The following is a 16,131-nucleotide window of genomic DNA, read 5'->3' on the forward strand; positions in this document are numbered from 1 at the left end:
AAAGTGGGACGGCGGCTGCTAACGACTCAAGCTCCGCCAGTGGTTGGGAAGGATTAATTAGCCAAGCACTGAATCAATGTCAGAGCAAGCAGAGAATGATGGGTGTGACATCTGCTCCTCTCTGAAGGGGATGGCAGCCATGGAGGAGCAGCTTCTGTGCACTGCTGGCACCTGCCTGCAGCATCCGTGGCCCTCCAGTAGCTCTGCTCTCAAAAGCCTGGAGAATTTGGCTCTGCACCTGTTTTTAGGAGAAGAAACAAGTTGTCTGCTATGCTTTGCTGTACGAACCCTCAGATGGGATATGGTGGTGGCACCTCCGTTGCACTGTGGCTTGGAGGTCCTCAAGGAGGGGTGACCGGGAATGTGGAGGACCAACCCTGCAGCAGCAGAAATTTGTTTTACTGCAAAGCATGGAGGGGAAGGCTCTGCACTGGGAGCTGAGAGGCGGCCCAAATCGGCAAAGGTGGCCTTCACAGTGGCAGAAGAGGTGTGTGGGCAGTGCGTCTTCCCCACAGCAAGGCTTGGTGCTGATGGCTTCCCCACACACAGAGACCATGCAGCAGGAGGGATGCCCAGGAAAGGCAGCAAGGGGGGACATGGGGTGATGCTGGGAGACATGGCATGGCTCAAAGGTCCCTCAGGACCCATCTCTTGCTCTGCGTGTTCATAGCATCTGGGTCCAGATGACATCCCAGGGTGGAGTTTCGGGAGCAAGGTGTTTGCTATTTTCCTTCTTCTGTATGAGGAAGGGTCCTATTTGGGGGTGAAAAAAATCCAAACAACCAGAGTTCAGGGTTTCTGCAGAAAAATTTTTTTTTTTGAAGGGCAGAATTTTCAAGAACACCTGCAGTTTATCAAAACCCCTGTTTTTGACAGAATTGTTTCTGGAGCCATCCCACTGATGGAGCCCTGCAGTCCATGGTGGGATGTGGGAGGCAGAGGGGCCATCTTTGCCTCCTGCATCAGACCCTGCCAAGGGAGAAGCGGGGAGGTCCGAGGCGGATGGGCGACTTGGGTAGAGCTGGGCATGCCGTTGGGTGACTGACGTCTTGTGTCTCCCTTCCCGCAGGCTAATGGAGGTTGGCAAGACGCTACTACCCCGTCATCGGTGACCTCCCCCACAGAAGGCCCTGGCAGCGTTCACTCTGATACCTCCAACTGATCTCCCAGCAAATTGCATCCCTGGCTGAGCCGGCCCCGGCGGGGGCGGGAGGGGAGGGGGCCTCTCCTAACACCGCAGCAGTCAGACTGGAGGTGAACCCAATCAGCACACATAAGAAGACTCCTTCTCTTCTCTTCTCTTCGTCGGGATGCTTTTTTCAGCCAATCTGGACACTTCTTTATACTCTCCTCCCTTTCTTTTCTGGGTAGAAGCCGCTCTCCCTCTCCCTGCCACTGCCACAACACCACTCCCTTCCCCTCACCCCTTCCCACCGAAGGATGTGTCGACAGGTAGAAGGATTTTAAGGAGGAAAAGCAAAAATCAACTGCCACACACCCCAAAGCAGTGTACGGCCTCATGCTGGGCATCTTTCTGAGGAGCCACAAACGTACCTCAGTCACGTCTTGCTCCCTTACTAGCAGGCAACCCCCCTTGCCCCCCGCCGTCTCTCACGCTACCTCTCCGTAGGGAAATGCCACTGCAGCCCCGCTGCCGCCTCGTCTCCGCCGGCCGTGGCCGCAGCCAGCACATCGCCTCCCCACGCTCATCCCTGCCTCAGTGAGCTGACCCTTGGGCACTGCCAGTGACAGGGCAGGTGGACGCAGCCCCCTGTGCACTCAGGAGGAGCCAGAGTGCTCTCCTTCGCTTCCAAAAGGTACCAGCCCATTCCCAGTCCCGGGGAAACCACCGGCACTTCCCCGTCCCTGCCGTGCTCTGCGGCACATCCCAAAGCTGGATGAGCCATGAAATCCTGCCATCCTCCCTGCCCACTGTTAAAGGGGAGGAGAGGAGGGGAGGAAACAAGGCAGAGGTGGACAAGAAATGGACGTTGCTGATAACAAAGGCGCTGAGCACTTCCACGATGTTGTACAGGATCATGCATAGATGATTGATGGGACCCCAGCCATTTTCTCACAGCACCTGGGGAGGCTGGCAGTGGAGTTTTTTATGGCGGAGAGAGTGCCACAGGGTGTTGGCTCGTGTTTTCAGGAGCATGCCATGGTGTGGAAGAGGAGGAGGTGGGTTCCCCAGTGCAGGCAGGACCCACAGAGGTTGGTGGCACCTGCTGTGTTCCCAAAGCCCTGCCAGGCAGGCAGTGAGGGACAGTCAGTGGGGTCCCGGGGGCTGGAGGCAGTGGGTTAAGCGTGTTGGGTGCTTTTGGTAATGCTTAAAGTTTGCTTGAGGGTGAAGGCTCTGCAAGATGGGCGGTTGCCCTGCTTGGGGATGTCTTTCAGCTGACACTGCTGGTTTTATCCTGGGAGTAGCATCCCAAGTCACGGGAGCACTCATGGGGTTTCTGGTCTGCTTTTTGGACAAGTGATGGTGGGTGGTAAGCAAGGCTTCATTCTGCTGAAACACCCCTTCAGGAAGCCAACACTGGGAAGACACAGCCTTTGATGTAAGAGCAGGGCGTGGAGGCTCTGGTTTGCCCCAGGCAACAGGCTGAGCTTTGTGTGGGAGCGGTACTTTTGGCCGCTGGTTCTTCCAGCAAGCGCAAGGAGGCTGAGCCAGCCCACAGCAAGACCCTGGGTGTCATGGGGGCTGGTGTGAGTGCAGCATGTCTGGCACCTTGTGATGGATCCAAATACCTCTTGGCCATATCTCATGCTCTTGCACATCCATGCCCACCCTGCCCATGTGCCAGCCATCTTGAGATGGGAACTGCCAGCGCAGAGCAGCGTTAAGGAGGAACCATTTAAAATTAAAGTTCTGCTAAAAAAATTTCCACCTTTCTGCGGGAAAAAATAATGGTGTTTGGCCTGCAGGCCACAGCAGCGGTGTGCCCACAGCTCCAACACGCTGTCACCTTGCAGTGTGGGGCCAGCAGCGTGACTTGCCTGAAGTGGAGGTGAAGCCTGCCTTTTCCTGGGAAACCAGCCCAGAAGGCTCCAAAACATCCACTCTGAAATTTGTGACCTTCCCCCAAATACAAAAAGTCCCAATTCAGTGGATTTTTTTGTTTGTTTGTTTCTGAGCTGGCATAGAACACAAAAGGTGGATGAGAAACAGCACGAGCTGCTCCTTGCTTAGTTCTTATGCCTCCAGCAGCGAGACCCTTTCTGCTCCTCCTTTCACAGCGGACTGTGCTGTAGAGCGTGATGCGATGTGCAAGGTCTAGGGCTGCCTCCCAGCTGGGAATATGTTCAGAGCAAAGAGAAGGTGGTTTCCCCAGGAGGACGGTTAAGAGGTGCTGCCCATCTTTTCCAGCCTTTCACCTTCCCACTCTCCTCCTCCTCCTCTGGCCTCCCCCAGTGCAGCCTTTTAACCATTTCCAGCTTATTTTACATTAAACCATTCCAGAAAAGCCTTTCAGGGACGCAGGACTGGGTCAGGACTGTTCTCTGGAGCGGCAGCAGTGCCGCGCCTGCGGGAATGCCACAGTACCTCTTGGAAACCAACCAGGGATGAGCCGAAACCATCCACTTACCGGAGCCAGCCCGTGCCAGGGCTGCCGTCCCCTGCTCTGCCACCGCTGCCCCTCCTGCCTGCACACCCTGCCTGCGGCACCCCCTGCCCGGGCAGGGCACTTGCTCCTCCACGGTACTTTGCAAATCACCTCCTGGGTTCCCCGGTTGGTCCCTCTGGTTCGCATTGGCATAGCTGCTCGCTTGCCTTTTTATTTGCCTTCTCTTTTTTTTGGGGGGGTGGGGGTGGGGGGGCTGGGGTTGTTTCTCCTTCCCTCCCCCCCCTCCAACCCTGAGTGTTGTGGGTTTTTTCTTCTTCTTTTTATTATTATTATTTTTTCTGCCCAGAAAAACCTGACTTCGATACCAAAAAAACAAAACAAAACAAAAAAACAAAAAACCTGCAGAAACTCAAAAAAAATAAAAACAAAAAAAAAAACCACAAAAAAAACTCGACGACTCTTTCAGCTTTATTAACATTTTCCATTGTTTCTTGCGATTTGTGTCTCGTTCTTTGTAGTATTGATGATAACGAACATTTGATAATGAATGTTCTTGTATATTCAGATAAAGGAGAAAAAAAACCAAAAACGCAGTCGGAATTTAATAGTGTTTATAATAAAAGAATAAAAAAATGACCCTCTTAGCACGCAAAATTGAACAGGTCCCATCCCTGTTCTTTCTGTGGCAACAAGCGCTTCATTCCTGTATAGTTTATAACATCAAACTACCTACATTCATCTTTTTTGTTTGTTTCTTTGTTTTTCCCATGTTTTTTTTTTTCCATTTTCTTGCATTTGTGAATTAGTTCAAGAATGCTAGAAAAGTGTAGAGTTGTGCACACTCATTTCTTCTTACACAATGTTTAAAAAGTGACGGTAATTCATTTTGTAAAACTTTAAAAAGAAAAAAATGGTTGGAATAGTGAGCATTAATAGGTACAGTCTAACACTTTATGTTTCTTAATGTTGAGACCCGGAAATTACCTTTTATTTTATTTTTTTGGCATTATTTGGGATGGGAGGGGGGGCCTTTGATGATGATGATGAGTTTATTTTGACCTGTCCGAGGCGACGGCCTCGCCGCTTCCCTTGCGCTTTTGAGCTGTGACCCAAGTGATGTGAAAAGCGATGGTTGCGTTTTTTTTTGGGGGGGGGGGGGTGTTTCTCTTCTCCAGGGGTCTTCACTCATTTTGACACCCAGATCTTTGGGTGGCTGCTCTGGGGCTGGGTGGGGCAATTACATCTCCAGAGAGGGATGTAATCTCGAGGGGTTTTGTGGAGGAGATGCTGAGGGGTGATGGAGAGTCGGATGCTGAACCCATCAGTTTCTGTGTCTGGGGGCGATGCTGAGCTCCCTGGAAGTGATGAAAGGACATGAATCCTCCCCAAAATGCGTAGCTAGTGGTGGGCTTCAATGCCCTTATGCTCTGCCCTGAATCCTGGTGGCATCCGTGCCCCGAAGGGTTGGTGCGGGAGCCCTGGCGGGAGGCACCCATCAGCCCAACCGCAGCTCTCGGCTCAGACATGATGGGATCAGAGCAAGGAAGGTACCAACATCATTTTGACCACAGACCGTGGATCTTGTTGAGGGTGGGGTCAAGCCCCAAGCCCCAGCTGCACAGGGGTGCTGGGAAGGATGAGGGTCAAAGAATGGGACGTGGGCAGCCCCCCAGCCATGGTGGAACATGTCCAGAATGCCCCCAGATATAGCCCGAAATCTCGGTGGCTGCAGAGTGGGGCTCAAGGAGGAGCACTGGGGAAGATGCCAGTTGGCATCACTTTAGTTTTCTCTTAAAGCAGCTTCCCTGCTCCACCCACACTCCTCCCCCCCTCCCCCAAAAACAACCGAGCTTTTCACATCACTGAACGGTTTAGGGTTTGGGGTGTTATTTTTAATCCCAAGGTTTCCTGGAGTCCTTTTGTTTTCATACACCTTTATTATTATTATTATTATTATTATTATTATTAAGATGTTGTAAATCAGACGTTGCCTGGGGGGTTGGTTTTGTCGGTTTGCTTTTTTTGTTCTTGCAAAGCCCTCTCTATCCCTTGTAAAGATAACCCACTTGTTCTGAGTTGCTTTTTCTTTTCTATTTTTTACCCATCTTTTTTTTTTTCTCTTAATGGATTCCCAATATTAAAAAAAAAACCACAAACAGAAAAACCCTAAAAAAAAAAAAGACTCTCTGTTCCAACCTGGTTTTGAAACTTTAAGCTTTTCTGCTTCTGTAAAGAAAAAAAAAAAAAAAGGCCTCTGTCTTTCTGATCCCACTTGAGACTTTTATGTTCTATGACGATACTAACAAGGTGTAGGTTTTACAGTTTCCTGATTTGTACTGGTAATGCATATTCCAAATAAATAGTTTCTTTTGTTGCAAAAAAAAAAAAACCAAAAAAAAAAACTTAAACTAAACCTGGTGTATTTTTTGGGAGGAAAAAGAGGAAAGTGAGATGCCCTGGGGGTTTCCCCCATGGGGGTGCAGGGGGTAGGAAAGGTTTGGGGTGCAGCAGGGGGAGGGGGGAGCAAAGGCAATAGCCTGGCACTGGGTCGTGCTTCTGGTGGTGGGAGCCGGAGGGGTGCGATTGAGGGGTGATGCCTGATGCGCAGCAGCCCCGCTGCTCACAGCGCCACCCCCGTGCCTCAGTTTCCCTGGGCAGGGGGAGGCGGGGGCTCCTGGACACATGGATTTGTCTGTGCAAAAAAGCATTTTCAATCTTCCATTTTCATTGCATGTTCACTGCTTTTTTGGAATTTCTAGTGCACTTTCCAAAAAAGCTAGAAAGGGGATTTTCTTTATCACACCAAGGGCTGGGGCTGGGGAGCAGAAGAATTGGTGGTTTCTTGTGTTTTCCAGGGGATTTTAGTTTAAAAAAAAAAAAAAACAAAAAAAAAAAAAAAAACAAAAAAAAACCCACAACCCTTGGAAAATATTTCTGAGCAAAAAGTATTTTAAAATTTAAAAATAATTTGCAATTTGAAAAAAGAGGCCGGGGGGGGGGGGGTGGGGGGGAGCAGCAAAAACAAGGACAGCTCAGCCACATCCCTGGAGATGGAGGTATTAGATGAAAAAGGGGGCTGACGGAGAGGGTGGCTGTGATTTCCTGGCTCCCAAGCTGGAGAAGGGTGAGCAGGACCCCTGCCACGAACCCCGCAGACAGCCCACAGGGACCAAGGCGGAGGGAAAGGAGCCCCCAGGGAGGCCCATGGGAGCGGCACAAGGATGCTGGAGCTCGCCTGGAGCTGCCGCCTGTGCTCCCCCATGGATTTCTTGTCAATGATTATTCAGTCTCCAGGCTGACCTTTCTCTTCTAAATAACACGGCAATATCAGCGCAGGCCAGCCTCCATCTCCGGCTGCAAATTAACTATCGCTCTCTGGCAGAAGACCCAAGGAGCCCCCCCGGCCACCATGCTGCCAGACCGCCCCAGGAATTATCTCCCTCCAACGGTGCTCTCCTAATACCAGTTTAAATATCATCTTGCTCCCAGCTGTTTAATTCTAATAAATGTTCATCCTGGCTCCAAACAGAGAAATGCTAACAGTCTCACCGGGCCCCGATGAGAAAATCGCCCCAAAAAGGCAGGTGGCGGGAGGTGATGCTGGGAGGAGGTGATGTGATGCTGTCTGAGCTGGGGGCTCCTGGCATGCATCCTTTGGGTGCTGGGGTGGGTTTGAGTATGTCGTGCCTCTCCCAGATCAAGTCTTCCCCCAAAAAAAAAAACCCTGAGGTTATTTTAAGATGGAAAAAGGACACATGCAGCCTCCCACAGCGTTTGGGGGCAGGTAGAGGAGCCACGCTGGGTGCAGCATCCTCCCTTGCTCACTAGCTTCTTGTGGCTGAAAAAGAAAACAAATCCTCATCACCCAGTCTAGATAGTTGGCATTTTCCTTGCTTTCATCTCCTGCCCCCTCTCCGTATCCACACCTTTTCCTTCTGCTGATGCTGCTCATCCTTCCCCCTCCCGCCACTCATTTATCAATGGGATTTCCCCCCCCCCCCCATTTCCCCCCACTTTGAGCAACAAAGTTCAGCCCTGGACGAGGGCTCTGAGGGCAAGTGCCTGCACCTTTTACGTCTCACATTATAATTTAGGCCAAGAAGTGGAAAAAAAGGCTTTTGGTGAGCAGAGCCCAGCAGCTCGGTGGTGGGCCGATCGATGCCCTAGGATGTGCCAGGTCCCTTCCAAACTCCCCTGGGGCATGTCCTGACCCATGCAATGCCTCTTGCAGCTTTTTCTCCTCCACAGGCAGCTGCCAGCATCTCCCTGCCCCCTGCATGCCAGGCTGGGGTGCCCCCCCACCCTCCTTGCCCACTCCCACCCATTTCCATGCCAGGAGCTCCGGCCAAGCACCACCACAGGGGCAAAACATCGGCATGCAGGGGCTGGCAAAGCACACCCCAGTTATTAATAATCCTTCCAAACTAACCGAGGGGTTGGGAGGCATTAAAGTTATAGTTTGCAGTAAAGGCCCCATCCGTTTGCTGGAGAGTTTAATATATGGCAGGAAGTTTCGCCTATAAAAGGCGAGGGTTATGTTTTTCTCCAGTTCACCGGGAGTCTGTAACTTACGACCTCCATAAATGTGAGTGGGTCTCACAAGTCAGCCCATCAGTCTTTGGAGTAATTCTGCTTTGTAGTAAAATAGTTTATAGTGTCTTGGATGCAGGCACCCCACCCCCAACCCCCACCCCCTGCCAGTTGGGGGTGGGGGTGGTGCTGGCCGTCCCTGGGTCCCTCCTCTGCTGGCACTGTGGGATGGCATGGAGGGGTGATGCTGCCCATCCTTTGGGCATGGTGGGTGCAGGAGCCTAGGAAATAAATAAAATAAAATGAAATAAAATAAAATGAAATAAAATGAAATAAAATAAAATAAAAATTAAAGTAAAATAAATAAAATAAAAATAAAAATAAAAATAAAAATAAAAACAAAAATAATAAAATAAATTAAAATAAAATAAAATAAAATAAAATAAAATAAAATAAAATAAAATAAAATAAAATACCCTGCCCATAGGCATGAGCTATTGGGAACATGTGCTACACCTTTTAGTTATTTCTAATGAGGTAGAGCTTTAATAGCTTTATATGGGAATTGCAGTGTCCTTCTGCGCGCTGACTGTTTAAGATGCCAGAGTGGCTGCCCTGATCTGGGGGCTGCGTGGGAAGGGGAAACCCTGGGGACAGCGGTGTAGGGGTGCTTGGTGCAGGGAAAGGAGGAGGATGGCAAGGAAGGAGCCCAGAGGAAGGGGTGGGTGGGTGGATGGGCACTGCCTCTGCATGGCCATGGGTGATGATTGCACAGAGGCAGGGCTGGACCAAGACCAAACAGAAGCAATATATATTTAAAACAAAACAAAACAAAACAAAACAAAAAAAAAAGAAAAAAGAAAAAAGAAGGAATGCCATCACTCTCCTGTGAGCCACTAAAACACTTCATTCACCCCCGAAATCAACCCCATTTGCATGCAGCCATCGCTGGCCCCAAGGCAGGACAGCCGAGAGGCACTGGGAGAGCCCAGCTAATTAAAAGTGCAAATGAAAGATGGGCCGTACGGCTACTGTCTCCTTCTGAAGGTGCAAATTACAAGAGGGGTTTATTGGCAGCTTCTCACTCGGGGACGAGTCCCTGTACCCCCACGGCCACCAGCCTCACAGATGGGCAGCCCCTGCCTGCACCGCTGCCACAGCTGCCCAGCAGCTGGAGGAGGTTTTGTCTTGTCTTTGCTTGATGCAATCTCCAGATCAGGGAAAGGTGATAGAAGAAAGGATGGGAGAAAATTTTTTTAAAAAAAACCAAATCATTTCCCTGCTTTTTTTTTTCCTTTGTTTTCTTCCCAGTTCTTTGTGGGAAGAAGGTTCTTCAGAAGGAGAAAAAAAAAAACCAACCCACATAATCAGAGGCAAATACTCACTAAAGCAAATTACATAGGGACCAAAGCAGTTCAGTCCCTGCCAGCGGCACCAGGCACACCTAAGTCCATACCACAAATACCTAATTTCTGCTCTGCCCATCACTACATGGCTTGGTGGCATTACCCTTAAATTATGAATATATGTTTGGAAACATTGCCCTGGCTCAACCCATAAAATCCAAGCTGCAACGCAACCAGCATGGAGAAGAAACTAAGGATAGTGGGTTTAGCGTGATCCACACAGGTTGTGTTCAGAGCAAGACCCCCGGGTGAAGCTGGTCTCCCCCTACCCTTCCAGAAACACACAGGTTTTGCCCAATTCTTCTGTTTTTTGGGGAGATTTGGAAGCGGCGGGCAGCGATGGCAGGGACCGCTGCAGCGTTTTCTGAGGGCCGCGCCAGCTATTCTCCCACTTGCTGACTCAGCTTCAGCGCAGCTCTCTGGTCCTGCTGCTAATTAGGCTCCAGCCTCTCATCTTGTTAATAAGCTTCCAGTTCATTTGCATACACACACAAAAAAAAAGAGCGAGAGGGAAAGCAAGCAGCTCGTTTTACCTTCAACATGTGGCTGATGCTTATTAAAGTATTTTACCTTTTATTGCAGCACAGAAACATCTGTTTGGGCAGAGCCCGGTGCGGGCAGTACGGCACTACCCCTGCCCTCCAGCCTCCCCTGGCAGCTGCCTGGCAGCAAAACAGCACCGCTATAAGGGATACCCTGTGGAGGGTCCCCACCAGTGCCTGCCAGTGCACAGCTAATGCAAGCCCTGGGGAGATGGGGAGATGCTGCAAAATACAGGCAATTTCAGCTCCTGAAATCTGTGTCCATGGTTTGCAGCATTTCCAGAGCCTGACTGGGGGCATTAAGTGGGTAAATCCCATCAAGCTGCTTCAAAAGTCATCCTTTGGGCCATGTGCAGCCATTGCATGTAACGCCTGTCCCAACCAAACCAAAAGGCCCATGTTAGCGAGACACCCCCCCCACCTCCTAGCAATATCCCTCTCCTATTGAGACCCCCCTCTTCTATCAAGACGCCACTCTCCTTTTGAGAGCTGCTCTCCAGGGGCTCCATTTTGGCAGCAGCCCCCCAGGGCACTGGGCACTCAAGCCCTGTGAAGGGCAATAACATGGCTGGGACAGAGCCCAGCCTCGCAGGCGTGAGCAAGAGTGAAGGTGAAGCTGCCATCCCAGCTGCAGCCATGCAGGTTATTTGATGACGATTAATTAACCTGGGACTAAGAGGTTTGCCAGGGAAGTGAGGAGTGCTGCCTGGAGCCTGGCCAGCATGGGGATGGTGCTGGGATGGAGGGCTCCCAGCCACTGCCGCTGTCAGCTGCCTGGTGCCGAGCAGGGGTCTCCGATAAATGGCCTCCACTTCCAGCATGGCTGGGCTTGTGGAAAAGTCTGCTGTGCAAAAGGGCTGGCAGCTACACAGCTGTGGCCTGTGTATAAAATAGAAGACATAAATATAATAATCTATATTATATATTTACAGAAATACATGCATATGTATACAGGTAGAAGTGTCTTGGTAGGCTGCTAGCTCTCAGGACCTACCACCCCCCTGGGATTTGTAATCCTGGTGAGGCCAAGCAATGCGTTTTGTGCTTGGAAAAACAGGAGGGAACTGAGTGGAAACCGGAGGTGCCACCACTGCAGAGCTTCTCTGGGCGCAGAGCCGTCCTGCAGCAGGTCCTGGGGTACCAACAATGTACCATGGGTCCCCTGTTCTCCTGTGTTTGCTGCCAACAGTATCACCCCTTGGAGGCCAGGCTTCCCCCTGCGCAGTGCATGTCACAATAGTGTCAGTGCTCTGCAACACTGCTGGCAGTGCAGCCTGGTGCAGAGAAGCATGGGGCAAGCCCTGCTGCAGCTGCTGGATGAGGGATTTGATGGAGGGGACACAGTAGGGTCCGGAAGGCTGCAGCTGAGCATTTTTGCTCACATACTGGAGGAAATAGGGCGGGACAGACCTAATCTACAGGCACTGAAACCTCAGACTGGTTCCTCCATCCCTCTGATTACAGACAGCGGCGGTGGCTGAGGAGTTTGCAGGATGCTGGGGCTTCACATTCACTGCGGGGTACTGAGAGGGAATGGATCTGTGTGTCCCAGGGAGGCAGCCACCTTCTTGCTCTAGCCACAATGCTCCTCTGATGTTCCTGATGGAGCCTGGGCACACAATGTGCTTTTGAAGGTCCTCCTCACCAGCTAAGCAGGGTCAGACATTGTGGCCAGATGGATCCCTCTGGGCTCACTCACCATTTGGTGGCACTTTCCTGCGTGAGGCCATGCTATCCCTACCCAACTGCATTTACCCCCGTGTCTCAAGACCCATTTTGCTCCCAGAGGAAAAGGTATTCAAGGGACCTCTCTGGCTCACTGCGAAGCAAATTAAGCTCTTTTTGGCATATTAGTGGTGACAGCCTTATTAGAGGTAGTTGGTGCTAATGACATGCATGTACTCGACTGCCATGGAAAACTGATTTTAAATAAATGGATATACAGTTCAGCCACTACCATGTCTTTAACCAGCACTTCTCTCACTTTATACAAACTTAATTGGCTCTGAAGTCCAGCTTGGTTTTTTTGCTTTTTGGCATTTGCTCACAACCTGCTCCCCTGCTTCATTTAGCCTTAGCCACTTGCTCCTCTCCAGATCTCTGTGGGGAGCCAAACATGGGGATGATGGTGCTTCCCCTGCTCCTGCAAACACGCATCCCCCCCACACCTCCCCTGGGTGAATTTGGGCCAGTTTAAAGGCAGAGACCAGAAACCCAGCTAGGCAGTCATTTCTGCTTGTCTTCAGGTGGTTTCTCACCATGGCACAGAGATGTCCTTGAGTACCTTCGCTCCTGGGGCAAGAGGCAGCACAAGGACATCACCACAAGAGCTCCTTGGGTTCAGGTGCCCCAGAGCTGTGCTGGGACCATGCTGGTGTTTCGAGTTCCAGGGATACAGCCAGCAGACCTTGATCCCTGGCCTCAGGGCGAGACCTCCAGCTCACTCCCCCAGGTCTTTGATGTTATTGCCTTTGCCTTGATCCTCAGTTATTACAAGCAGGTTCCTTGCTAAGCTGTGGCTGCCAGGCAGGGGCTGGAAAATGATGCTTTGCAAGAATAGATCCGAACTCCAACATTAAACTGGATACTAGCACCTTGCAGTGGCTAGATGCTGGCAACAACATCGCCTTTTCCTCCTTTCAGAAACCTGAAAGCTTGACATGCGCTGGGAGGGCGAAAAAACCCACCCGGGCTGGCAAGGAGGCTTTGAAGCTGATCGCAGCTGAAGGCTTGTGGGGAGCATCCTGGGAGGTTCAGCTGCACCAGGCCAGGTGGAGTGGTGCCCAAAGGCATACCTGTCTGGGGCGATCAGGGCTTTGGCCTGTCTGCTGCATGTCCTCTGAAGGTCATCAGGGCTGTCCCTGTCCTCGGGCTCTCTCCCGGCTGTGCAGACGCTGCCTTTTGTTGGGAGGCAATAGCTGGTGTGTGACTGCAGCAATAACTCTTCCTCCCTCGCTGCGCTTCTTGGCAGGATGGTTGCAGCCAGGGATGCTTCTCCAGCAGGCTGATCTGTGTGCCCCAGCAGCGCAGCCATTTCACCTGGCTTTCTCCAAGCCATTCCTGCTGATGGAGGGCAGGGAGATGCTGCCCTATCCCACTGGAGCAGCAGTAGGGGGAGAGGTGCTGCACCCAACAGCTCAGTGGGGAGCAGCTGGAAACAGGAGCACCAAGCCAAATGGAAACTGGGACCATGCTGACACTGCTACAAAGCGGAGGAGCTGTCTGTCTAGTGCTGCGGCCCCTGGGGATGAGGGTGTCAGGAAAGGGGACCTTGCACTGAGCTGCTTTCAGTGCAGCACAACCTGCAAATGTGTGTGCTGGCACCCGTCCTGTTGATGCCCAAACGGATGGGTTGGTGACCCCATGGCTGTCGTGGGAGCTGTGCACCTGAGGCCCACCTTCGTGTCCTGGTTTTTCACACCTGGGCCACTTCACTACAGCAAGGGGGACAGCAGAGACCAGCTAACACTGGTACAATGACACTGTCAGCCTGAGCCCTCCCAACACATGCCAGCGTGAAGTTTCAAAGCCGAAGGAAATCTTTTCCAGGGGTCCTAAGAGAGACCAGCATTCTCAGATTGGGTGCTGCCTGCACCATCCCTGATGTGGCAGGACGATTTCCTGGCCACAAAGCCCCACAGGCACTGCCATCACCCCTATGCTGGGCACCTGCATCTCCAGCAGAGGCCCCGACCCTTGGCAGTGGGACGGCCCATCTCCCTGCCCTTTGATCCCCCCACTTCTGACAGCTACCCCGAGGATGTTTTGTTGGTGGTGTCACCCTTGACCATTAGCTCTTCACGCATGACTGTAACGTGACATCTCTGATGCAGTGCTGCCAGCAGCCGGCAACTTCAGGGAGCAATTAAAGCTGAATGAGTCACTGCGGGGCAAGAGCATCTTTGACCACATATCTCCATTGTCCTCTTGGCCCCATATCACCCCGCTCCCCAGAATGTCCCGAAATACCTTTTCCCCACCCCTTGGGTCAAGGTAGCCAGGAAGTGCTGTAGGGTGGGCAAGATGGATTCAGTGGGTCAGGAGCCAGGTCCAGCACCAGCAGAAGGTGACCCATCCCCAGGTAGAGGGTTTTGGTGACATCCCAGCCCTCTCCTGGGGAGCATCCTGTCCTGGTGGGCTTGTCAGAGATCTTCCCTGCTCACATGCCATCATTATTTTAAGACCAGGAAGGCCAAGGCGGTGGGTTTTTATGCGATTAGCTGCTGAGATGAACGTTAATTAGTTTTCAATTTCTATAAAGTACCCCACTGACAGAAAGATTAGTTAAACCTGCTCATGGCTGTGGAGGATCACTCAGAAATTGGGAGGGGGTGGAGGAAGGGAGAGGGGCCAGGTAACAGGAGGAGGATGGAAAAAGGGGTCCAAACCACATCGCTGAGCCTTGCAGCTTGGGGGGAAGATGGTGGGACTCCGTCAGCTACCCACATGCAACATGAGGGATATAGATGTGTGATGAGAGGAGGGGAAAAATAAAATCCAGGGATATTTCTGGGGCCAGACCCCACAGAAAAGGTGTGTTGCTCTGCCAGGTTTCTGCTGATCCCCACCCCCCCGCCCCACCCCGAGACAGGAGGGGAGGCTGAGCCACCTCACCCAGCAATAGCACCCATGGCAAACACAGGTCTGGGGATGGAGGGGGTCAGGTTTCAATGCTTTTGTGCATTTTTCCCCCTTCCCAAAACCCCCTCCAAAGTAACACCCCCACCCCCTCGTGTGAGCCTGTGCAACCTGGGGGTGCTGCAGATCTGCCACGTGAAGGCTGTGGAAGTGAATTGCAAATGACATTTCATTAACAGCTTGAATAAAGCTGTTTTCCCTCTTTTCCGCTATGCCCAAAAGCAATAGTAATCTTTCGTGCAAAGTGCTCTTCAAACCCCAAACCAACCCAACCGAGCTGGGGGGGGCGTCTCTTCTGGGAGGGGGGCTAGCCTCCCACATCCTCTCCCCACCAGTGCCTGGCCTTTGGGATGGAGAGATGCTCCTTGCAAAGAGGAGGAAAACTGTGGGTGAAAAGGGGCAGATGCCCATGGAGGAGCATCCACACTCCGGAGTGCGCTGGAGGATGCCCAAATGCTTTTGGGGCAGATTTGGGCTCCTAAAAGGGAGGGAGAGCAGCTCACCTTGGGAAAGGTGTTAAATTTCAGGGTAGCTCAGCAAAGCGCGGCGGAAGAGCAGCCACATGCTGTCAGGTGGCACACCCAGGATATTCAGCACATATTTGATGCTGGAGCCTGAGCGCATCGAAGTGGGGATGTCGGGGCACAAGCAAACCCAGCCAGGACCACATCATCCCTCTTCCCTGCTGCCAGCAAGGAGAGGAGGGATCTCGATGGGCAGCAGCAAACATCAGTGGTTCCCAGGCTGTGTGCCGCTTTGCTGGGGCCATGCCCGGCCATCCAGGGAGTGTTGGGCGGTGGGAGGGAAGGATGGGGCCGCTGTGCCCTTGGAGAGTGCAACGCGCAGCTGGGCACTGTGTGGCGTCCCCGCTGCAGTCCCTTCCAAAGCCAGCTGAGACCCCGGGTGTCTGCTTGTCATACGACAGCGGGGGAGCATCCCCCAGCCAGCATCCCATGGCACCCACCCAAAGCACCCCCAAAATACCCACGACGGGGTCCCTAAAGTCACAAGTGTGATTTCCCCCCTCACATGGCTGCAGGGACCCCACTCTGTGACCCATGAGGCCAGATGGGGGCCGGGGCCCCTGTCAGAGCAAGCGGCTCCCGTCCCTGCTCCCGCCTTTGACGTTATTCGGCTGGACAGAGGGATGTCTGGGCGAATCATTTTCAATGCTCTTCCATATTCATAATGGGCTAAATATAGGGGAGCAAAGTGGGACCTGGCGGGCAAAGCCCTCCCTGTGGTCAGAGCTGATGACTTCTCTGCTGAGATGAAATGCCGGCGTCAGCCCCTCCGCAGCCCCGGGGGGCACAGGGAACCGTACCCCGCCAGCCTCCGACCAAGACGCACTTGTTCGGATGGGTTTTTTTTTTTTTAGCTCCCAATGGCCAAATTCAAAATCATGCTTTCAGCTAGTCGAGGGAATTGGCAGATCAGCCTGGGAGG

At 52.1% G+C, this 16,131-nt stretch overlaps 1 protein-coding gene across 2 annotated transcripts in view; it reads left to right on the top strand.

Annotated features, from left to right (window-relative positions):
- The window catches only part of PBX1 (PBX homeobox 1), a 131,874-nt gene extending 128,815 nt beyond the window's left edge, over positions 1 to 3,059 (top strand). For both annotated transcript variants that reach the window (XM_075097000.1, XM_075097001.1), the window contains one exon: positions 1,070 to 3,059. In XM_075097000.1, the coding sequence (XP_074953101.1) occupies positions 1,070 to 1,162 (93 nt within the window). In that variant the 3' untranslated portion in view covers positions 1,163 to 3,059. The remainder of the gene's footprint in view (positions 1 to 1,069) is intronic.
- The last annotated feature ends 13,072 nt before the right edge of the window (positions 3,060 to 16,131 follow it).

This window comes from Phalacrocorax aristotelis, chromosome 6 (assembly GCF_949628215.1).
Source record: "Phalacrocorax aristotelis chromosome 6, bGulAri2.1, whole genome shotgun sequence".
NCBI lineage: Eukaryota > Metazoa > Chordata > Aves > Suliformes > Phalacrocoracidae > Phalacrocorax > Phalacrocorax aristotelis.